Source organism: Schistocerca nitens, chromosome 2 (assembly GCF_023898315.1).
Source record: "Schistocerca nitens isolate TAMUIC-IGC-003100 chromosome 2, iqSchNite1.1, whole genome shotgun sequence".
Lineage (NCBI taxonomy): Eukaryota > Metazoa > Arthropoda > Insecta > Orthoptera > Acrididae > Schistocerca > Schistocerca nitens.
Window position 1 is genome coordinate 247,652,471 of NC_064615.1, and position 21,755 is coordinate 247,674,225.

Here is a 21,755-nt window from a genome sequence, read left to right on the forward strand (position 1 = left end):
TTGACAGGAATGGGGGAAAGAAATACAGTAGAAGAAGAATGGGTAGCTTTGAGGGATGAAGTAGTGAAGGCAGCAGAGGATCAAGTAGGTAAAAAGACGAGGGCTAGTAGAAATCCTTGGGTAACAGAAGAAATATTGAATTTAATTGATGAAAGGAGAAAATATAAAAATGCAGTAAATGAAGCAGGCAAAAAGGAATACAAACGTCTCAAAAATGAGATCGACAGGAAGTGCAAAATGGCTAAGCAGGGATGGCTAGAGGACAAATGTAAGGATGTAGAGGCTTATCTCACTAGGGGTAAGATAGATACTGCCTACAGGAAAATTAAAGAGACCTTTGGAGATAAGAGAACCACTTGTATGAACATCAAGAGCTCAGATGGAAACCCAGTTCTAAGCAAAGAAGGGAAAGCAGAAAGGTGGAAGGAGTATATAGAGGGTCTGTACAAGGGCGATGTACTTGAGGACAATATTATGGAAATGGAAGAGGATGTAGATCAAGATGAAATGGGAGATACTATACTGCGTGAAGAGTTTGACAGAGCACTGAAAGACCTGAGTCGAAACAAGGCCCCTGGAGTAGACAACATTCCATTGGAACTACTGACGGCCTTGGGAGAGCCAGTCCTGACAAAACTCTACCATCTGGTGAGCAAGATGTATGAAACAGGCGAAATACCCTCAGACTTCAAGAAGAATATAATAATTCCAATCCCAAAGAAAGCAGGTGTTGACAGATGTGAGAATTACCGAACAATCAGTTTAATAAGCCACAGCTGCAAAATACTAACACGAATTCTTTACAGACGAATGGAAAAACTAGTAGAAGCCGACCTCGGGGAAGATCAGTTTGGATTCCGTAGAAATACTGGAACACGTGAGGCAATACTGACCTTACGACTTATCTTAGAAGAAAGATTAAGGAAAGGCAAACCTACGTTTCTAGCATTTGTAGACTTAGAGAAAGCTTTTGACAATGTTGACTGGAATACTCTCTTTCAAATTCTAAAGGTGGCAGGAGTAAAATACAGGGAGCGAAAGGCTATTTACAATTTGTACAGAAACCAGATGGCAGTTATAAGAGTCGAGGGACATGAAAGGGGAGCAGTGGTTCGGAAGGGAGTGAGACAGGGTTGTAGTCTCTCCCCGATGTTATTCAATCTGTATATTGAACAAGCAGTAAAGGAAACAAAAGAAAAATTTGGAGTAGGTATTAAAATCCATGGAGAAGAAATAAAAACTTTGAGGTTCGCCGATGACATTGTAATTCTGTCAGAGACAGCAAAGGACTTGGAAGAGCAGTTGAAGGGAATGGATGGTGTCTTGAAGGGAGGCTATAAGATGAACATCAACAAAAGCAAAACGAGGATAATGGAATGTAGTCGAATTAAGTCGGGTGATGTTGAGGGTATTAGATTAGGAAATGAGACACTTAAAGTAGTAAAGGAGTTTTGCTATTTGGGGAGCAAAATAACTGATGATGGTCGAAGTAGAGAGGATATAAAATGTAGACTGGCAATGGCAAGGAAAGCGTTTCTGAAGAAGAGAAATTTGTTAACATTGAGTATAGATTTAAGTGTCAGGAAGTCATTTCTGAAAGTATTTGTATGGAGTGTAGCCATGTATGGAAGTGAAACATGGACGATAAATAGTTTGAACAAGAAGAGAATAGAAGCTTTCGAAATGTGGTGCTACAGAAGAATGCTGAAGATTAGATGGGTAGATCACATAACTAATGAGGAGGTACTGAATAGGATTGGGGAGAAGAGGAGTTTGTGGCACAACTTGACCAGAAGAAGGGATCGGTTGGTAGGACATGTTCTGAGGCATCAAGGGATCACCAATTTAGTATTGGAGGGCAGCGTGGAGGGTAAAAATCGTAGGGGGAGACCAAGAGATGAATACACTAAGCAGATTCAGAAGGATGTAGGTTGCAGTAGGTACTGGGAGATGAAGAAGCTTGCACAGGATAGAGTAGCATGGATAGCTGCATCAAACCAGTCTCAGGACTGAAGACCACAACAACAAACATACATAGTGGCCACATCAAACATAGGATGAATAAAACTTTAGAATAACACTACATCATAAAGATTTGTGTTAAGCTCAACAAGGTGCCACTGGAAACTTTTCGGGACGATTGCATTTTGAGAAGGTCAGGCAGAAGTTGTCGACGAGACCCAACAGGACACCTGTCAACATCACAAACTGACGACTGTGTGACCCGTATGCACCAACTGCTGAGTTCAGGCCGTCAAATGATTGTTTGTATGATGTTGGATTTACTGGACTCCCAGAAAACAGTTGTTCATGAACTGTATTGGAAGACTTGGTCATGCAAAAGTTTTATGCAAAACTTGTTCTCACAGTTTTGACTGATGCGCCAAAGCAACACTGAGTGGAAGTGTGTGAAGAACTCCTAAAAACTCTGCGAAGATGATCCCAATTTCCTGGACAAAGTGATCACTACAGATGATTCATGGGTCTTTCAGTACAATCCGCAGTCAAAGAGGTAGAGTGCAGAATAGCACACATCATTGTCGCCACACCAGAAGAAGGCCTGAATGAGCAAGTCCATGGGAAGTACATGCTCACTGTTTTTTTAATGCACCGGGGGTAGTGCACCATGAATTCATACTCCATGGCCAGAAAGTCAACACCCAATTTTACAAGGAAATGCTCCAGAGACTGAATGATAGGGTTGATTGCATCCAAAAGGAGTTCCGCACCTTGCAGAAATTGCACCACAACAACATGCCAGTTCACACCACCTTTGTTGTCATCACCTAACTGATCTGGATCAGTGCGACAATGGTGTTGCAGCCACTGTACAGTCCCAACTTGCCCCCTTGGGTCAAAAGGGTCCCTAAAAGGAATGTGCCTCAAGTTGGTAGACAAGGCGCAAGTTACCTCAATGGCTACCCTGAATATCATCCCATCTGAGGAGTTCCAGAAATCTTATGATGCAAGGACACGATGCTGACAAAAACATATTGTTGCAGAGAGGTGATACTTCAAAGAATTATAAGTTGTTGAATGTATCCAATCAATATAAAAGGATAATACTAATAACAGGGTGTATACGCAGACAAGAAAAAAAAGTTTTCCAGATTTTTCCTGGATCTCCCGGTTAAAAACCCACTTTTTCCCACGTGAAAATACACTTCTTCCAAGGTGAAAATACATGTTTACCATGATAAGTGCATGTTTACCATGATAAGTGACAGTGTACTTTCCCTCAGAGCTTAGAAAATGAAACTCGGCAGGGGGGGACGCATTTTCAAAATATCTCTGATGTGCATCAACATGTATCCTGCATATTTTCATATTACAATATGCTGCATATTTTCATATTACGAAAGTATGAATTCGAATTCCATCAAACACAACACCTAAGTTTCCGAAGCATTGAAACAGAGAACACAATGTGCTACTGTAAGCCAATCATAGCTCACCTCACGTGATCTCGCCAGCAGATCACAGCAGATATTAAGATCATAGCACACATGATGTAGTAGTCAGCCAATAGTAACATGACTGTTAAGTAGCATGAACACACAAATAGGAAAAGTTAATGGTTTAAATTAATGTGCGTAGTGCAGCTACAAGAAAAGCTATGCTTTCACATATAATACTCGTCTTGAAGATTAATAAACTACAATGTTATAACATTGGTCTATTCAGTGTGTGTTACACTTTAAGAAACATCACACAAATGTGCCAGTAAAATTTTAAACACTGATATCAATGTCTCCTCTTCCGGGCTCAAAATTATTCTACGCGGCTGATCCCGAAAATTTTAAGTTTTAAATGAGAGTGAAACACTCTTTGATTTAAGAAATACATTGCACATTCTCATCTTGTGTAAAAGAGAATTTCCTTTGAAAATAACGCTTTTCGAAGAACCATTCGCAAAATCTTCCCGTGATCTCTTAGACACAGGTTCGTTTCAGCAGCTGCCAGAAAGTGCCAAAATACAGGCATCCGTGCACGTGGACAACTATGACAATGTAGGAAGCCCATATGTTCGTACACATATAGCATTAATATATCATATACGACATTTTAAAAGAAATAGGACATCAGAGGATACTCCAAGAGGATAGGAATTTTGTAAACCATACTAAAATGCATAATTCAGCTTAAAGGACACATTCACATGTCCAGATTCACAATGAAGTAGGCTCCAATCTGTTATTAAGCTTTTCAGTGCACTTTTCAGGATGCAAATTTTCTTGGAGTACTGTATTGTCTCATGTTTGATTCTTTATTATGGCATAATACCATACATGCCAGAAGATGCAAATTACCACCTGAAATTCAGTGAACAGTTGAAACTAGCCAACAACAAAGAATGAAACAATTCATTTCTTATAAATTGACTGCATCTGCGGAAAAGATTAATAAAAGCCACATTTATTTAGCAAGCCAACAAAAATTACTTCACTGTTGTGCAAGGTGATTAATGCTCGACTGCCAAAAATGTGGAAATAAAATAAAATCAGAAACCTGAAACTAATAACAGCCTTCTGTAATTATGTGCATGTATTTTAATTCACCTGATAGCTCCCGGCCACAGAAATCCATTTTGTTTTCATTTGACTTGTGAATTGTAAACAAAGATAAAACAGGACATCAGGAAACAGCAAAATGACTAAACATAAACACGGTTCACTAATCCCCCTCCCCACTAAAAACCAGACTGCTCTGCGCATGCGCAAATCTGGCAGCTTGGGCATGCCAGAAAAATTTTTCTGTGTAGGATGACTGCTTCTTGCTTCTGCTGCAGCCACACTACAAGTAGCCAGAAGCGAGAGAAGGCACTGCTCATATGCAACTCAACTGTGCATGCGCACAAGACTGCAGGCAACTGCTCAAAACAAACTTAATGTAAACAGTTTGTGATGAAGCAAGCTGGGCTATTTTTACTTCCCTCTTGTTTGCCATCTGCCTCCTTAAAATTCATTTTTGCAAGTACTAACATATGTGAGTGTAATCTGCATATCCAAAAAGAGAAAGGATGACCCTCAGTTTTAAAGAATATAACACCAGGTGTAATTTTGTGCTTAGTTTTGTGTATGTAATCAATTTTCTAATTTATTTTGACTATTCCTAGTTAATATCTTTTGTTATAGGGTGAAATCAGTAATTATTTCATAACTTAAATTCTATTGTTGACGTACAAACAAATATAAATTCGGTACTAACTATAAACATTTGGAGGAACAACTAATTAAAGGTTCTACTTGGCTCTATTCGAAAACATCTTAGCAAAGCCAGCCCTTAATTAATTCCAAAGTAATTAACAGTTTTGTCAAAAGTATTGTTTGCTTAACGTTATTTGTTAATTTCATTATTTAAACAAATAATATGGCTTAACCCTTGCACTAGGAGAAACTTTTAAGATGATGCAATCTTTCGAGTATGCAGTTAACTGAAGGAGTTGAGTTTTAATTGTAATTTCTGTAAATTAAACACTGAACAATGTGTAGTTGCAGTGCCTGTTATTGTGAGGATATATAAGGGCTCAATTTTTGGTCCCGAGACCGTCAGTCCATGGCCGAGTTTCAGACAAGAAACCTGTGTTGGTTAGAACAACAACAATGCATCAACTTAACTGTGAAATAAGTGTTACACTAATAGGCCACGTGTTAAAGCAATGACAGTGTCTCTTCAATTTATTTGAAAGACTGTGAAATGTGTGGTTAGGTTTTTACTGCTCGTAGATGTTCAACAGTAAACTATTGTAGCAGTATGTTGATGTTTGCCTGCAAACTATTCATGAGGCTTATCGAAAGTTACACAATAGTGCACTGGCCATACAACTGTGTATTACTGGGGGGGCTGTGAACAGTGAAAGTAAAGAACTGTGAAACGTGAATGTGCACCTGTTGGCTACATCATTTAAAGTAGTCAGTGTTGAACTTCCATCCTCTATTTTTTTGCCAGTATAGCAACACAGTATGTCGACACCGAGTACAATCAACGATGAAATAAAGCAGGCGAACGTCACAAGTTGTGATGTCATGCTCATCAGAAGCAGTTTGCTGTTATTAAGTATTCCATGGTCTTTATCCTAAAGCCTTTGACACATTTGCTGTTTATCAGGTCTTACCAGTCAAAATTACAAAAATTTAACCAAGGACTAAACCAATGAAAAATTCCTGGAATTCTAGAAAATTCCCAGGTTTTCCCAGCTTTCTGCTGGAATGTATACACCCTGAATAACACTAATAATAATAATAATAATAATAATAATAATAATAATAGACCTCAATGGCAGCAAAGGCGGAGAAGATGGAGTTCGGTACAGGGGAGCTGGCGGAAGAGGCGGCTTCTTGTCCAAGACCAAAGTGGACAGAGACATGACAGTTCACATGTTAGTGGTGGTACCCCAACAGCGTCTGTTCCACATGTTAGTGGCGGTTGAATAAGTAATATTCCAGGCTAACAAACTGGTCTTACTTTGGGAATTCAGGAATGACTTTCAATTCCCTACTCTTTATGTTTTACAGCTTCAAGTCACAAAATGGAAAGTTTGCACAATAGATGCTCTGCCCCAGGTGGTAACTCTGATGAGGAATCCACCATTACATCATGTAATGCAATGGGACCTAGCGTTCTGGGGATTCGCAACATTTGTGATGATGAAGAGATGGAATATATTGAAAAGCCTTCCAAGTTTCAGTTCAAGAAGAAGTACTACTTTGGAACATTAAATGTAAATTCTCGTCTAAAAATTGGGAAACAAAAGGAATTAGAATTATTTCTGCAGAAGATTGATACACAAATTATAGCAGTCCAGGAAACATGATTCTTAGATGAGAATATAGTTGATACACAACATTACAGAATTTATAAAGGGAAACCAGCAGTGAGAATAATGGAAAACAAGCCAATGTTTGCAACAGCATTTTTTGTAAACAAAAAAATCGTAGACAGTGTAGCAGAATTTAGATCAAATTCAGAAAGAATATCCATGTTAACAATAAAGCACAAGAATAAAAGTTAGACCCTCATAAACTGTCATGCACTTATAAATGCAGACAACAAGAAATATGGAGAAAGTAAATCAATTCTGGGATCTTTTAGAATCTGAAATTTCTATCATACCTACAAAGAACGTTAAAAACTTCTTGGTGACTTCAATGCGCAAATTCAGAGGGAAAAGAAATTTAGGACTATTGTAGGTGAATATCCAGCACACTCAAGAACAAACAGAAATGGTGAAAGACTAATCAATATGTGTAAAATGTTCCAGTTAAAACTCATGACCACACATTTCTGCAAACTACCAAGAAAAGCCAAAACTCGGAGACATCCAAATCCAAACCTAGGAGAATTTAAACTGGATCACGTAGCCATGTCTAAAAGGTATATCGCGGAAATTATGAATGTTAAGATAGTCAGAAATAGGGAATTCGACTCAGGTCATTATCTCTCTAAGATTGAAATAAAATTTCTCCCATCTAAAACAAAAAAGGTGACCAAGAAAGTGATCAGATACAACACCACTACAGCTAATATTACAAAAGAAAATATAGAAAAATTTAGAGAAGAAATTGAGACAAGTAAAGAAGGTGATTGGCATGAACTCCAGATGCAAATAACTCAAGCAGCAGAGAAAACTTTAGGATAGGCCAAGGATAAAAAGAAGTCATGGTGGAAAAGACATGGTGGAATGAGGAGTGTGAAGAAGCACTAACACAAAGTGCTCAAAAATAGAGAAAATGGAGATTTTTGAAAAAAGAGGAAGACCTTGTACAATTCAGACAACAAAGAAAAGAAACATCAAAAATAATCCGGAAAATCAAAAGAAACTTTGAAAATTCTCAGCTTACTGAAATAGAAGAAAATTTTACCAATACCAGAAATTTTTACCAAACTTTTAAACACATACTTAAGGATATCAGGCAGCAAGTATTTGTTTCAAAGATGAAAATGGCAAAATTGGATTAAATAACAAAGAAAATTGTGAAATTTTAGCAAAATTTTTTGAAAAGCTGTTAAACTGTCCAGTTTCAACAGATAAACTGGAATTTCCAGTGACACCTCAAAATCTAGAGGACAGCTATACGCAGCAGAAATCTTGTCACTCCATAACAAGATGCTACTACAAAATCTACAAAAAGAAGAATGAAAGACCATTAGCAAAATCCTTGGACCATGAAAAACTGAAACTGGATATACACTGCAAACCAACAAAACTAGGAGGAAATTTCAAATATTGCTGATGACATTAGAAAAAGACGCCTTAAATTCTATGGGCACATACACAGACTCACTGAGTATAAACTCACACGCCAGATACTCACAGCCACTGAAAACCTGACATGGGCCGAACAAGTACGAAGAGACCTTACTGATGCTCAATTCACCATTCAGGACACTGCAGACAGTAACATCTACAGAAGCAAAATAGACAAGTGGGAAGTCCAGCCAGAGACAAGAGCCAAAAAGACCGGTACAAAGTGGACGGATGAAAGAAAGAAAGCCATGAGCGAGAAAATGAAGGTCTCATGGAAAAGCCGCAGGAAGAACTGTAGAAGTTTCATGTGATCCACAAAGGGTCTACTACTTGAATAATAATAATAATAATAATAATAATAATAATAATAAATCTCGTGGAGGCCCGGGAAAAGAATAGGCCTTCGGTATGTTCTGCCAGTCGTAAAAGGCGACGAAAAGAACAAACCACTAATAGGGCTAACCCCCCTTTTAGTATGATTAGTTGGTTCAGGACAGAACTAATGAAGCCTCGGACAAGCGTTGTCATAGTCAGGGATGACGCTTGAACCCTATGCCCATCCACAATGGTAACGACACTGCTAGCCACACGGAAAATGATTTAAATCCAAATAGAGGTGTTTTGCAGGATATGCTTCCTGCAACCACTCTAGAAGGAAAACAAAGACAGAGGATGAGATGGTCAGATGAAGTTAACCGACACCTCATGTTCTGTTATTACCAAGCAACAAACTTAGGAACCAACACAACTGGATACAGATCACAAGTATACACAACATTTATCACCAGATACCCAGAATTAAAATTTTTAACAGAACAACGACTAGCTGATCAGATCCGTGTAATAATAAAAAATAACAGGATACCCCAGTCAGAATTAGAAAACATCAAACAACAAGTACAACAAATACTGGAACAAAATAATGTGCAACCAGAAGAAGAAGAAAATACAGTAATGGACTCAAACATCCCAGAGCAAACAAACAAAGAACACCACGCATCAATTAAAAAATCAGAGGAAAACGAAATCTTAAGACAGCCACTAGACCAAGCACAAATAGAACATGAAGTGACATACATGTTAGATATAGAAGAAAAATTTCAGTTGACATATATAGAATACAAAGACACAAATACAGACATTAGACCATTCTTGCATAGACCACCAAATAACCCACAAGTCGAAACAACAATAACAACTATCAACACAATCATACACAACAAAATAAATGAAAATACAACTATGGAAGAGTTACAACTACTGGTTTAAATAGGAGCACTCACTACACTAAATATACACACTAGGCAGAGATCAGAACAAACCAACACACAGAAGAAACCCACAAAACCAGCATGGTAACACAGGCTACAGATCAGAATAGAAAAACTGAGAAAAGACATCGGACAGCTCACACAATGTATAAGAAATGAAATATCAGACAAAAAACAAAAAAGGTTAGGTAAAATCTCACAACAAGAAGCGATATAGCAATTAGATGAAAAGAAGCAGAAATTACAAGCATTGGCCAAACGACACAGAAGATACAAAAAAAGTGAAAATAGATAACACACACATTAAAATAGACAACCCACCAAACATAACAGACATGGAACACTTCTGGAGCAACATATGATCAAACCCAGTACAACATAACAGGCATGCACGGTGGATACAAGCAGAAACAGACACATACAAGATGATACCACAAATGCCTGAAGTGATAATTTTGCAACATGAAGTCACCCGAGCAATTAATTCTACGCACAATTGGAAAGCCCCTGGAAAAGATAAAATAGCAGATTTCTGGCTAAAGAAGTTCACCTCAACACATTCACATCTAACTAAATTATTTAACCGTTACATTGCAGACCCATACACATTCCCTGATACGCTTACATATGGAATAACTTATCTGAAACCTAAAGATCAAGCAGACACAGCAAACCCAGCAAAATATCGCACCATAACATGCCTACCAACAATATACAAAATATTGACTTCAGTCATTACACAGAAATTAGTGACACATACAACACAGAACAAAATTATAAATGAAGAACAAAAAGGCTGTTGCAAAGGAGCACGAGGATGTAAAGAGCAACTGATAATAGATGCAGAGGTGACATATCAAGCTAAAACTAAACAAAGATCGCTACACTATGCATACATTGATTACCGAAAAGCTTTTGATAGTGTACCCCACTCATGGTTACTACAAATATTGGAAATATACAAAGTAGATGCTAAATTGATACAGTTCCTAAACATAGTAATGAAAAATTGGAAAACCACACTTAATATCCAAACAAATTCAAATAATATCACATCACAGCCAATACAGATTAAGCGTGGAATATACCAAGGAGACTCATTAAGTCCTTTCTGGTTCTGCCTTGCTCTGAACCCACTATCCAACATGCTAAATAATACAAATTATGGATACAATATTAGTGGAACATACCAACACAAAATCACACATTTGCTATACATGGATGATCTAAAACTACTGGCAGCAACAAATCAACAACCCACCCAATTACTAAAGATAACAGAAGTATTTGGTTGGTTGGTTTTGGGGAAGGAGACCAGACAGCGTGGTCATCGGTCTCATCGGATTAGGGAAGGATGGGGAAGGAAGTCGGCCGTGCCCTTTCAGAGGAACCATCCCGGCATTTGCCTGGAGTGATTAAGGGAAATCACGGAAAACCTAAATCAGGATGGCCGGACGCGGGATTGAACCGTCGTCCTCCCGAATGCGAGTCCAGTGTCTAACCACTGCGCCACCTCGCTCGGTAACAGAAGTATTCAGCAATGATATAAATATGGCTTTTGGAACAGACAAATGTAAGAAAAATAGCATAGTCAAGGGAAAACACACTAAACAAGAAGATTACATATTGGATAACCACAGCGACTGCATAGAAGCGATGGAAAAAACAGATGCCTATAAATATCTAGGATACAGACAAAAAATAGGAATAGATAATACAAATATTAAAGAAGAACTAAAAGAAAAATATAGACAAAGACTAACAAAAATACTGAAAACAGAATTGACAGCAAGAAACAAGACAAAAGCTATAAATACTTATGCTATACCAATATTGACCTACTCATTTGGAGTAGTGAAATGGAGAAACACAGACCTAGAAGCACTCAATACACTTACACGATCACAATGCCACAAATATAGAATACATCACATATATTCAGCAACAGAAAGATTCACATTAAGCAGAAAGGAAGGAGGAAGGGGATTTATCGACATAAAAAACCTACATTATGGACAGGTAGACAATTTAAGAAAATTCTTTCTAGAACAAGCAGAAACTAGCAAAATACACGAAGCAATCACTCATATAAATACATCGGCTACACCATTGCAATTTCATAACCACTTCTACAACCCTTTAGATCACATAACATCAACAGATACAAAGAAAGTAAATTGGAAAAAGAAAACACTACATTGCAAGCACCCGTATCATCTAACACAGCCACACATCGATCAAGACGCATCCAACACATGGCTAAGAAAAGGCAATATATACAGTGAGACGGAAGGATTCATGATTGCAATACAGGATCAAACAATAAACACCAGATATTACAGCAAGCATATTATTAAAGATCCCAATACCACAACAGATAAATGTAGACTTTGCAAACAACAAATAGAAACAGTAGATCACATCACAAGTGGATGTACAATACTAGCAAATACAGAATACCCCAGAAGACATGACAATGTAGCAAAAATAATACATCAACAACTTGCCATACAACATAAACTAATAAAACAACACGTTCCCACATACAAGTATGCACCACAAAATGTACTGGAGAATGATGAATACAAATTATACTGGAACAGAACCATTATAACAGATAAAACAACACCACATAACAAACCTGACATCATACTCACCAATAAAAAGAAGAAATTAACACAACTAATCGAAATATCCACACCAAATACAACAAATATACAGAAGAAAACAGGAGAAAAAATTGAAAAATACATCCAACTGGCTGAGGAAGTCAAAGACATGTGGCATCAGGATAAAGTTGACATCATACCAATTATACTATCAACTACAGGAGTCACACCACACAATATCCACCAGTACATCAACGCAATACAGCTACATCCAAACGTATATATATACAACGACAGAAATCTGTAATTATTGATACATGTTCAATTAGCCAAAAGTTCCTAAATGCAATGTAACATATACCGTACAGTTAAAAGGAAGTCACGCTTGATCAAGGTCTGAGTCACTTTCCATTTTTAACCAGACATAACGTCTGAGACAGGAAAGAGAAATAATAACAATAAGTGTGACACATTACTTTCTGTACAAATCCTGTATATTATACAACAGGAATATGTCAAACTGCCATCTATGCAAAATCTCATTTAAACTTATATTTCAGTTCTTTATATTTACATCCCTGATAACAATGTTGCAATTCATTTTACCAATAGCCCAAGTAAATAAAAACTACAGCTAACTAAAATATATGATGACGTCATATAACTGTAAAATGTTGTGAGCTAATAAGTAGCAGAGGAAGTACTGTTACCACTCACTCAAAAGCAGACATCCTCAACTTTCTGAGAACATATTTGGAATTATATGAAATTAATTAACTTAAGAAATAATTGACATTAATAGTTCAGATACTAAAAATTTGAACTTTAATGATTGCAAGATTCTGAACTTTGAGCAAATAATTCTATGGCTGTATTTCTTCTGAATCAGACGAACTCATCACTCCTCAATAATCAATTCGGTCAGTATTTAAGGTTTAGATTAATTTAGAACCATACAAAACATTTCGTGATGGATGTCATACTCATAAACGGGCGTTCAGATGATGAGCAATAATAGTGTTCGACACACTCTTGTGAATTATATAACAGTAGTACAGGGTGTATATGCCCCAGGACAACCAGGAAATCCAGGAAAACACTGAAATTTTTTCATCTGAGAAAAATCTGGGAAATATCCACGAATTCTTTGGGTTTATGAGAATTTTACATTATTTTAAGTTTCAGTCAAATTTCCGTAATTTTGACTGGTAAGAACTGATAAACTGATACTCTAACAAAGAATTTGACTTCAGCCCGCTACTGCAGAACAATACTGCAGTAATAAAACATAAATGAGAGAGCAACACGAAAATAAAGCTTTAGTTGCAAAGAAAATGTGCTATTTACAACAAAAAACACTTTGCACATACAAGTGTCTACCAACAGCAAAATGTGCCTCAAGCTACAGGACAAAGACTGTGCAATACTTCGTAACAACAAACTGCTTTCAATGAGCGTGAAGTCACAACAGTTTACTTTCCTAACAAGTTGTGGGAAAATATTGCAAACATTAGTTTGAGAAGCATTACTTTCAAAGTAAATTTCCTTTTATGCAAGAGAAATTATGTTATGTATGGTAATGTGCACTGAATTTCTTAAATCATGAAGCACTTGACTCTTTCAAAACTTAACAATCTGAGGACCAGCCACTTAGAAAAATTACAGGCCCAGAAGACTAGCCATTTATGCCATCATTTAAAATTTTACTGGTGCATTCGTGTTTGACACATCTTAAAGAGTAACACATGCTAAAAAAGACCAGTCTTCAGTTTTAGGTTTTCATTTTTAATTCTTTCATAGATTACAAATTATGCAATAATGGTGGCAAAAAGTATAATTATCATTCAAAAAGAAAGTGCAAGGTGCATTCTTGAGCAATTTCATATGTAATTGACTTTTCTATGGAAAAGTCGAAGTGCTCAATAGAATACGCGTTCAGCCAGGTAACCCCTAAAATTTTTAGTGCACAGCAGTGAAATTTACAATAGTGACTGTCAGAAATATTAAGCTGCTGAAATTTTAGCTGTGTTCTTTGGATCCTGCCTAACCAAATGCTCGGAAAAAGCAGCAAACAAATTCTGACAACCAGTATTATATGTGGAAGCTTAGCTTTCGTCAATGAAAAATATCATCTAGTACTTGTATTTCACAAAGCATGAACACAAATTATTGGGTTATATTTTCCCGAATTCAAAGTTCACTGCCATCCCACATGGAGAACTACTAAGGTTTCTGTTTCCATATTGTAGCATGGGCATCACTTCATATATTTTGGTGTTCTGTATTCAGAAATTACCATGCTCTATTTGGTGAATTTGTATTTATACTTTCATAATATCAAAATTTCCATATTACATGTGCAATGCATTAAAGATTTTTCGGAAATGTTATTTTTTGTTGGGAGTGTTGGAAAGTTCTATGACGGTGTATAACACCTTTTCCACTCAAAGGCCTGACATGTTTTACAGCTCCAAGAGGAAGTATATTGCCACTTAACAAGGAAAAAATGTACTTTCACCAGGGGTATAGTGTATTTTCACCTGGAAAAAGTGCATTTTCACCAAAAAATGTGCATTTTCAGGAAGAAAAAAGTGTATTTTTAACTGGGAAATCTGAAAAAAAACACCCACATATACAACCTGTAGTACAATACTGTACAATGTTATAAATTCTGGTGACAATATTACAAACTGTTTCATGAGCACTGTGACTTACTGACATTGTATATCATGTCTCTGTAAAGTGACTCTAATTAATGGCTGAATTAGTTCTCTTCCGGATATGTTTATGGAGGAGGAGATACATGTCTCTTCACCTGTATAAACTGTGAAACTGGAACAGGTCATTAACTTCTTGTTTGATCTACATCACCTGGCACCACCATTCATAGTACCAGTTTCCAGGATATCTTTCAAGGACAGCAAGATATGAGACTTCAAGTCTTGACAAAACTAAGTGCAACATCTAACAATAGATAAGGAGACCCTAGCAGCCTGATCAGAACAGATAATCAATCTGAAATCTACTATATGCCACAGAACATTGATTTTTATAAAAAAAGTTGGAACATTTGTGGAGCAGTTGATATGAAAATGCTACACAAAGAAATCTGATAATTTGGTGTTAAAACTTAAGTGGCAAATCTAATTGATGAAATGCCCAGAGGCATAGTCTTAAGAGTAAAGATCAAGGCTGAAAGTTCTAAGCCCTTTAAAATAAATACAGGTGTAAGCCAAGGTGATAGATTATTTCCAGTACTCTTCAATTGTTTTTTAGAAAAAAAAGTAAGATTCTACAATAAAAAATTAAGGGTGCCACCAACAAAATTGGATGAAAGACTGTTCAAACAGACATGTGGCCGAGAGACATATTTACTGCAAACAATCAGCACAGTGGATAACATCTGATGCTATTACCTCCAACGTAGAAATCAAGTGCCAATGGAAAGTGTGACGAAGCAAGCTGGGATAATTTTAATTCCCCTCTTGTTTTTCCATCTACCTACTTAAATTTGTTTTTCCATTTTTGAATTAATTACCATTAACATACATGGGTATAATCTGTATTTTCATAAAAGAGAAAGGTTGGCCCTCAGTTTTAAAGCATTTAACACCAGATCTAATTTTGTGCTTAGTTATATGTATGTAATTGATTTTCTTATTTATTTCAACTATGCCTAGCTAGTATCTTTTATTACAGGGCGAAATCAGTAATTGTTTCGTAACTTAAATTCTATTGTTGATGTATAAACAAATATCAATTCTATTCTAATTATAAACATTTGGAAGACAAAATAATAGTAATCTTAAAGTAACTATTTGGCTCTATTCGAAAACATGTTAGAAAAACCAGCCGTGAATTAATTCCAAAGTAATTAACAGTTTTGTCAAAAGTATTGTTTGAGTAATGATATTTGTTAATTTCATGATTTAAACAAATAATTTGGCCTAACTCTTGCAGCAGAAGAAACTGTTAAAAAGACGCAATTTTTCAAGGTATCCAGTTAATTTAATGAGTTAAGTTTCAGTTGTAATTTCTGTAAATTTAACTTTGAACAAAGTGTACTTTTGTGCACTTGAGAAAGTAGTCAGAGAATGGAACACAAATACTAAGAGTGGTATAAGACTGGGTTGCAAAAAAAAAGAACCTTAAAGTAAATTGCATTGCTTTTGCAGATGATATGGCCCTGTTTGCTGAAACAATGGAAGAAGCACAAGAGCAAATCCTTCAACTAAGAAACAAGCAGCTAAAATAGGTCTTCACATCTCCTTTGAAAAAACTAAGATATTGACAAACATCAAGCACTCATGTAAATACCTCAAAGTTCAAGAACAAAAGATTGAAATAGTAAAAGGATTCAAATATCTCGGAAAATGGATTATTTGGAATGCTGGGGAAAGCAAAGCAATGGAATCCAGAAAAAATAAACTTCAATTGGCCTTCCAACTAACAAAAAACACATACAACAAAAAATCCCTTTCATGCGGGCCCAAAATTACACATTACAAGACAGTGATTAAGCCAGAAGCACTGTATGCAGCAGAAATACTAAACATGAATTTCAAAGGCTAAATGGAGAAACTTGAGCTAAAGGAAAGAAAAATTTAAGAAAAATCATAGGACCAAAATTTCAAGATAATAAGATTACATACACCAAAAATAAAACTCTCCACAAGAAAACTGAAAAACTTTCAGATACTATGCGAAAAAGGAGAATAAATTTTTATGGTCTTCTTCTCGAATGAATTCCAACAGATTAACTAAACAAATCTTTGACTTTTTCCGTAACTGCAAAACGAAACCCAACTGGTTTAAAGGAACTGAGAAAGACCTAGCAGAATCAAAAATTTCAGAAAATTCACTTATTGATAGAACAGCTAAATTAATTACTAAAGATGAAAACATAAGGTTTCAAGACAAATCTACACAAACATCCAAACCCCTCATCTCGGAAGAAGAGAGGAAAAGAAGATCAGAAAGAATAAAGAAATACTGGGCCCTAAGGAAAGAACAATGCACAAAGAAATGATTGATCCAGCGTACCCCAAAGACGGTGAAACGATAGAAGAAGAAAGTATACTTTCAGTACCTATTATTGTGAGGATATATTAGGGCACGATTTTTGGTCATGAGTCAGCCAGTCAACAGCTGAGCTTCAGATGAGGAACCTGTGTTGGTTAGAATGACAACAATACACCTACTTAACAGTGAAATAAGTGTTACACCAATAGGCAGTGTGTAAAAACAATGACATTGTCTGTTTCCATACGTACCTATTTATTCTTCAAGAATTGTGAATTATGTGGTTATGTTTTTTACTGCTTGTAGATGTCCAACAGTACACTACTGTAGCAGTATGTGGAGGTTTGCCTGCTAACTATTAATAAGGCTTATCAAAAGTTAAACAATAGTGCACTGACCATATAACTGTGTATTATTGGGGGGTTGTGAACAGTGAAATTAAAGTATGATGAAACGCCACTGTGCACCTGTCGGTTACATTATTTACAGTAGTCAGTTTCGGAATTATAAACCTCATTTTTCAACCACGTCGACACCGAGGACAACAAATGAAGAAACAAAGTAGGCAACCCACAACAAAAGGTGTTACCTAGCTTTATCACACCACAACAAAAGCTGTCACCAAAAGCCTAAGATGTTTACAACCTTTTCGGCAGCAACAGTAAAAATTCATACTTGACCGTGTAGCTGTAAAAGATGAATACTACAGAGCAGTTTGATAATGGACACCGCTATATGTATATAAAGTGGTCAAGAAGGAGTGTATAGGACTGGAAAGTGAAGTGAGGTGCCACTGTACTCATATGAATACTGGAATCCATGTCTGGAACTATTTAGTTATTTGGTGTGTAACTTATTTAAAACATCCACTATGCTACCCAGAACATCCATTACGCTACCCTGATCTGGCATCTGTATACTTCTTTCCATTCTAATAGTTTTCAGCATCTTTATAAATGTAACCAAAAGTGTATTGGGACATACAGTTTACTTTGAAGATTAAGATTGATATTTTGTTTGTAGTTTTACATATCGCTTACTGAACATTAGACACATCCTGTTAAATGTCCTACATTTACTATCCACACCAATGTTCTTAAATGGCTTTCAAACATTAAATTTGGCAATTTGTTTTCCCTATGTCTGGAATTTCATTTATGTGGGCCCCTGTCAGTGTTATTTGGTCCTACCTCCTCAGGTAAGAATTCAACAGCTTATCTTTCCCTGTCACACAAAAATTAATCTACACAATTGCAAGTCAATTTAAAAACACCAACACTAATTGATGCAGTACGATGGTGGCACAAATTTCACATTTAAATAGGTACCTGAGAGAACTACAGTTGTACTAAATATAAAAATGAATGCAATAGACAAAAGAAAAATGAAACCTGTTGAGTGATTGCATCCAAAATCTGAGTACATATTTCAGCACTCTGCTTTCCCTTTATGGTTGGAGTAATACCTTCACTTAGGCAGTATCTGGAAGTCAACAATGCAATGAACATGTCACGAACTACCTCTTGTGTTCTGGATACCGCAATTTCTGTCAACAGATAAGATAATAATATAAAATGTAATTAACATTCCAGTAAAGGTAAATGACATCAGATAATAATGCTATACAAACTAACACATAAAGTAGTACAGTGGCACAAATGAAAACTTTGACACAGAACTACTTTCTCTTAATTTTATTTCTCAAATCTCATTACTCCTTTGCACAAACTATTTTGAGTTGTTTTTCTTTCCTGGTTGTGTCAATTATCAAGGACAACCAACCCATTTTTATTTTTTTATCAGGTCATTTTGGATCATTCACATTCACTACTACATTAACAGCTAATGATTCAACTAATTCTCAAATCCATAGAGCCAATTTCTCTATTCACCTTCCTCCTTTTATTTACTTACTTAGACTTAGTTCCTCCAAAGCTAAATTGCATATCAAGCAAGAAGTTTCCTCTAGTGAAGTCGATCAGCTGCCATGTTTCCAGCAGCTTCCCAGTTCATGTCCATGCACTGGAGGTCCTTTGCAAAAGTTCAATTCTAAGTGATACGAGGTCTTCTCTACTACTGTATCCAACCAATGATTTACACAACAGTGCTGATTTGGGGAGTCTTCCATGTTTCATGCACAGAACATGTTCCACAAGCTTCAGTCTTCTTTCAGCAACAATTTTGTGTGGGTTGCATAGACCACTTCTTCTCAGTAATTCATCATTTGACATGGGGTGACAATAACTGATCTTCAAAATTCACCTTGAGCAAAACATTGAGCTTGTGTGCCGATTTTATTGACTTTTCCAGGTCTCACTTGTGGATACAGCCACTGGTACGATGATAGAGTAGCAAAGCCAAAACTTTGTGGACATACAGTGTCTAATTGCCATATGGATCAATACTTTGGAAGAATGCAGAAGCTTTCCCAATTCTGGTGCTGATGTTTGCATTTACATCCTTGTCATTACAGAAAAGGCTGCTAACATAAGCAAACTGATCAATTGTAGTACCTTCAGTTGCACTATAATGTGAGCAGATACATTTCCATTTTTATGCCATATTGCGTTCATGTTATTGCCATTTACTTTTAATCCTGCACAAAAGGTCATTTCACCCAGCTTGTGTAATGCGTCACCCTCCTCTAACATTACCTTTCTTTTTTATAGAAATAACCGATACCATGTATACTATTGATTCTTATGTAGATGAACATTATATCAGCAGTCTAACTGAATGAACTTCATATGATTTTGTATATGAAGCATTATATTTGAGGCTAAAATGTATAAAAAGAAATTAATGTGTTACAATCGATATGCACTGACAGTTACAATTACTCTTCTTTTAAAAATATTTAAAATTACGAAATTTCTAGTATACTTTAAATTCCTGTTATTAATTTCACAATCTGATGATAGTTATTAAATTTGTTTCTGGACTCATTTGCAAAATAATAATATATTTTAGCGAAGATACAACTTTTGTCAAGAATGTTTGTGGACTCTTTGGACTGTTTGGAATATTGTGAACACTGCAGAATGTCAGTAGTAGTGGGCATGCCTCTGACGGAAGTAGACGAATTTCTAACCTTGTCAACAACAATGTGAATTCATGTTCTGAAGTGGAATAGTGAAGTTGGTGTGATATAAAAGAATGGGATAAAATTAAGGGATATTCATAGCAACAGCAAATCTTCACCAGTTATTCAGTTCAACAAGAACCCGCATCGTTATAAAAATTACAGCCTCAAGAATGTACTCTAGACACAGGACTTGGAGCCAACAACAAAGAGACAATGAAGATAAATAAAAGGTTTTTCTTTTGAATATCTTACAACTCTCAAAGCTTTCTAAACTTTTTGCAGAGACATAGAACTTTAATGATGATGTGTGGGAGGACAAGATTACAAGTAGGGGCTCGTTCGGGATCTGTTGACTGATAACAAAGTTTTGTCTGTTGCAGAATAAGAAAGGACAATTATTATTTGCATTTTTATATAAATGAACTTCAATCACTCAACAAAAGAAGACCCGAGAACTGCCCAACACAGTCGGACCAAAAGTGATGAGATAAAATTAACAATGACGGACCGGATGAAATGAAAGAAGACTTTTTTTTTTTACTTGTGTGATTGCTAAGAAAATGAATAGAGATGAGGGAAGTGATGTAAATGACAGAGTTGAACAGAAAGCCATAGCAGGAAAAATGGAACAGAACTTTAGTATTTCAGATAAAAAAAATTCTATATGTTGAAAGCAGTCTGCTAACGTAAATGCTTAGACCAAAAAATTTCAGTAATTAAGGAAAACTGCATTCACAACAATCTGAATTCAAATAATGGTACTGAGTGGTCCAACATTCCAATCAAAAGTTTTCCATTAGTCAATTTACTCCAGTGGATTTTCTACAGCACTGTAGAGATAGTTTTGTGTCAGGCAGGAGAGGCAATCAAAAAAATTAAATTTTTTAAAAGATGTCTTGCAGGGGAAGCTCTATCTTGGGTAAAAAGTGTTTTAAATAAATTTTGGTCAGATGCTGAACAAGGGAGAATTAAAACTGAATTTCTGAATGGTCCTAATTATAGGAATAGGGACGATACACTGAAAGAGTTTTGTAAGAATCAACTTAAAAAATTAAAACACCTTGACAAACCATTTGACGAAATGACGTTGACTGGTGCACTAAAAAGGAGATTACCAGAAAGGTTGCAGTGGGGTTTAGTACACGGACCTGACGATTGCCTTGAACAATTTTTACGATATGTTGACAGACTGGATAGGGCACTAGAAAGAAGCATGTACCATAACAATCGAAATGATAGAGATCACATTGTTAACAACTACAGGAACAGAGATAGTGGTAACTTCTATCAGGGTCAAAATGGCAGTAGACACAGAAATTTTGAACATCAGCAGAATAGGAACAATAGGGATAACCATGGGCAATTTAATAGGAGAAACAATCATAGAGGCAACTATTTAGAAAGTGTCAGTCCACCTCAATGAAGGTCCACAGTTCTGGGGTGAGGAAACATAACAAGTACAGGACCTTCAATTTACACTTATAATTAGACAATAATAACAGTATTAATAATGTGGCACA

The 21,755-nt window shown here is 36.1% G+C and overlaps 1 protein-coding gene across 1 annotated transcript in view; it reads right to left on the bottom strand.

Annotated features, from left to right (window-relative positions):
- LOC126235965 (Fanconi anemia group A protein-like) overlaps window positions 1-21,755 on the bottom strand; it is a 236,043-nt gene that overhangs the window by 157,286 nt on the left and 57,002 nt on the right. The window contains exon 9 of the mRNA XM_049944936.1: window positions 18,542-18,696. Coding sequence (XP_049800893.1) covers window positions 18,542-18,696 — 155 coding nt within the window. The remainder of the gene's footprint in view (window positions 1-18,541; window positions 18,697-21,755) is intronic.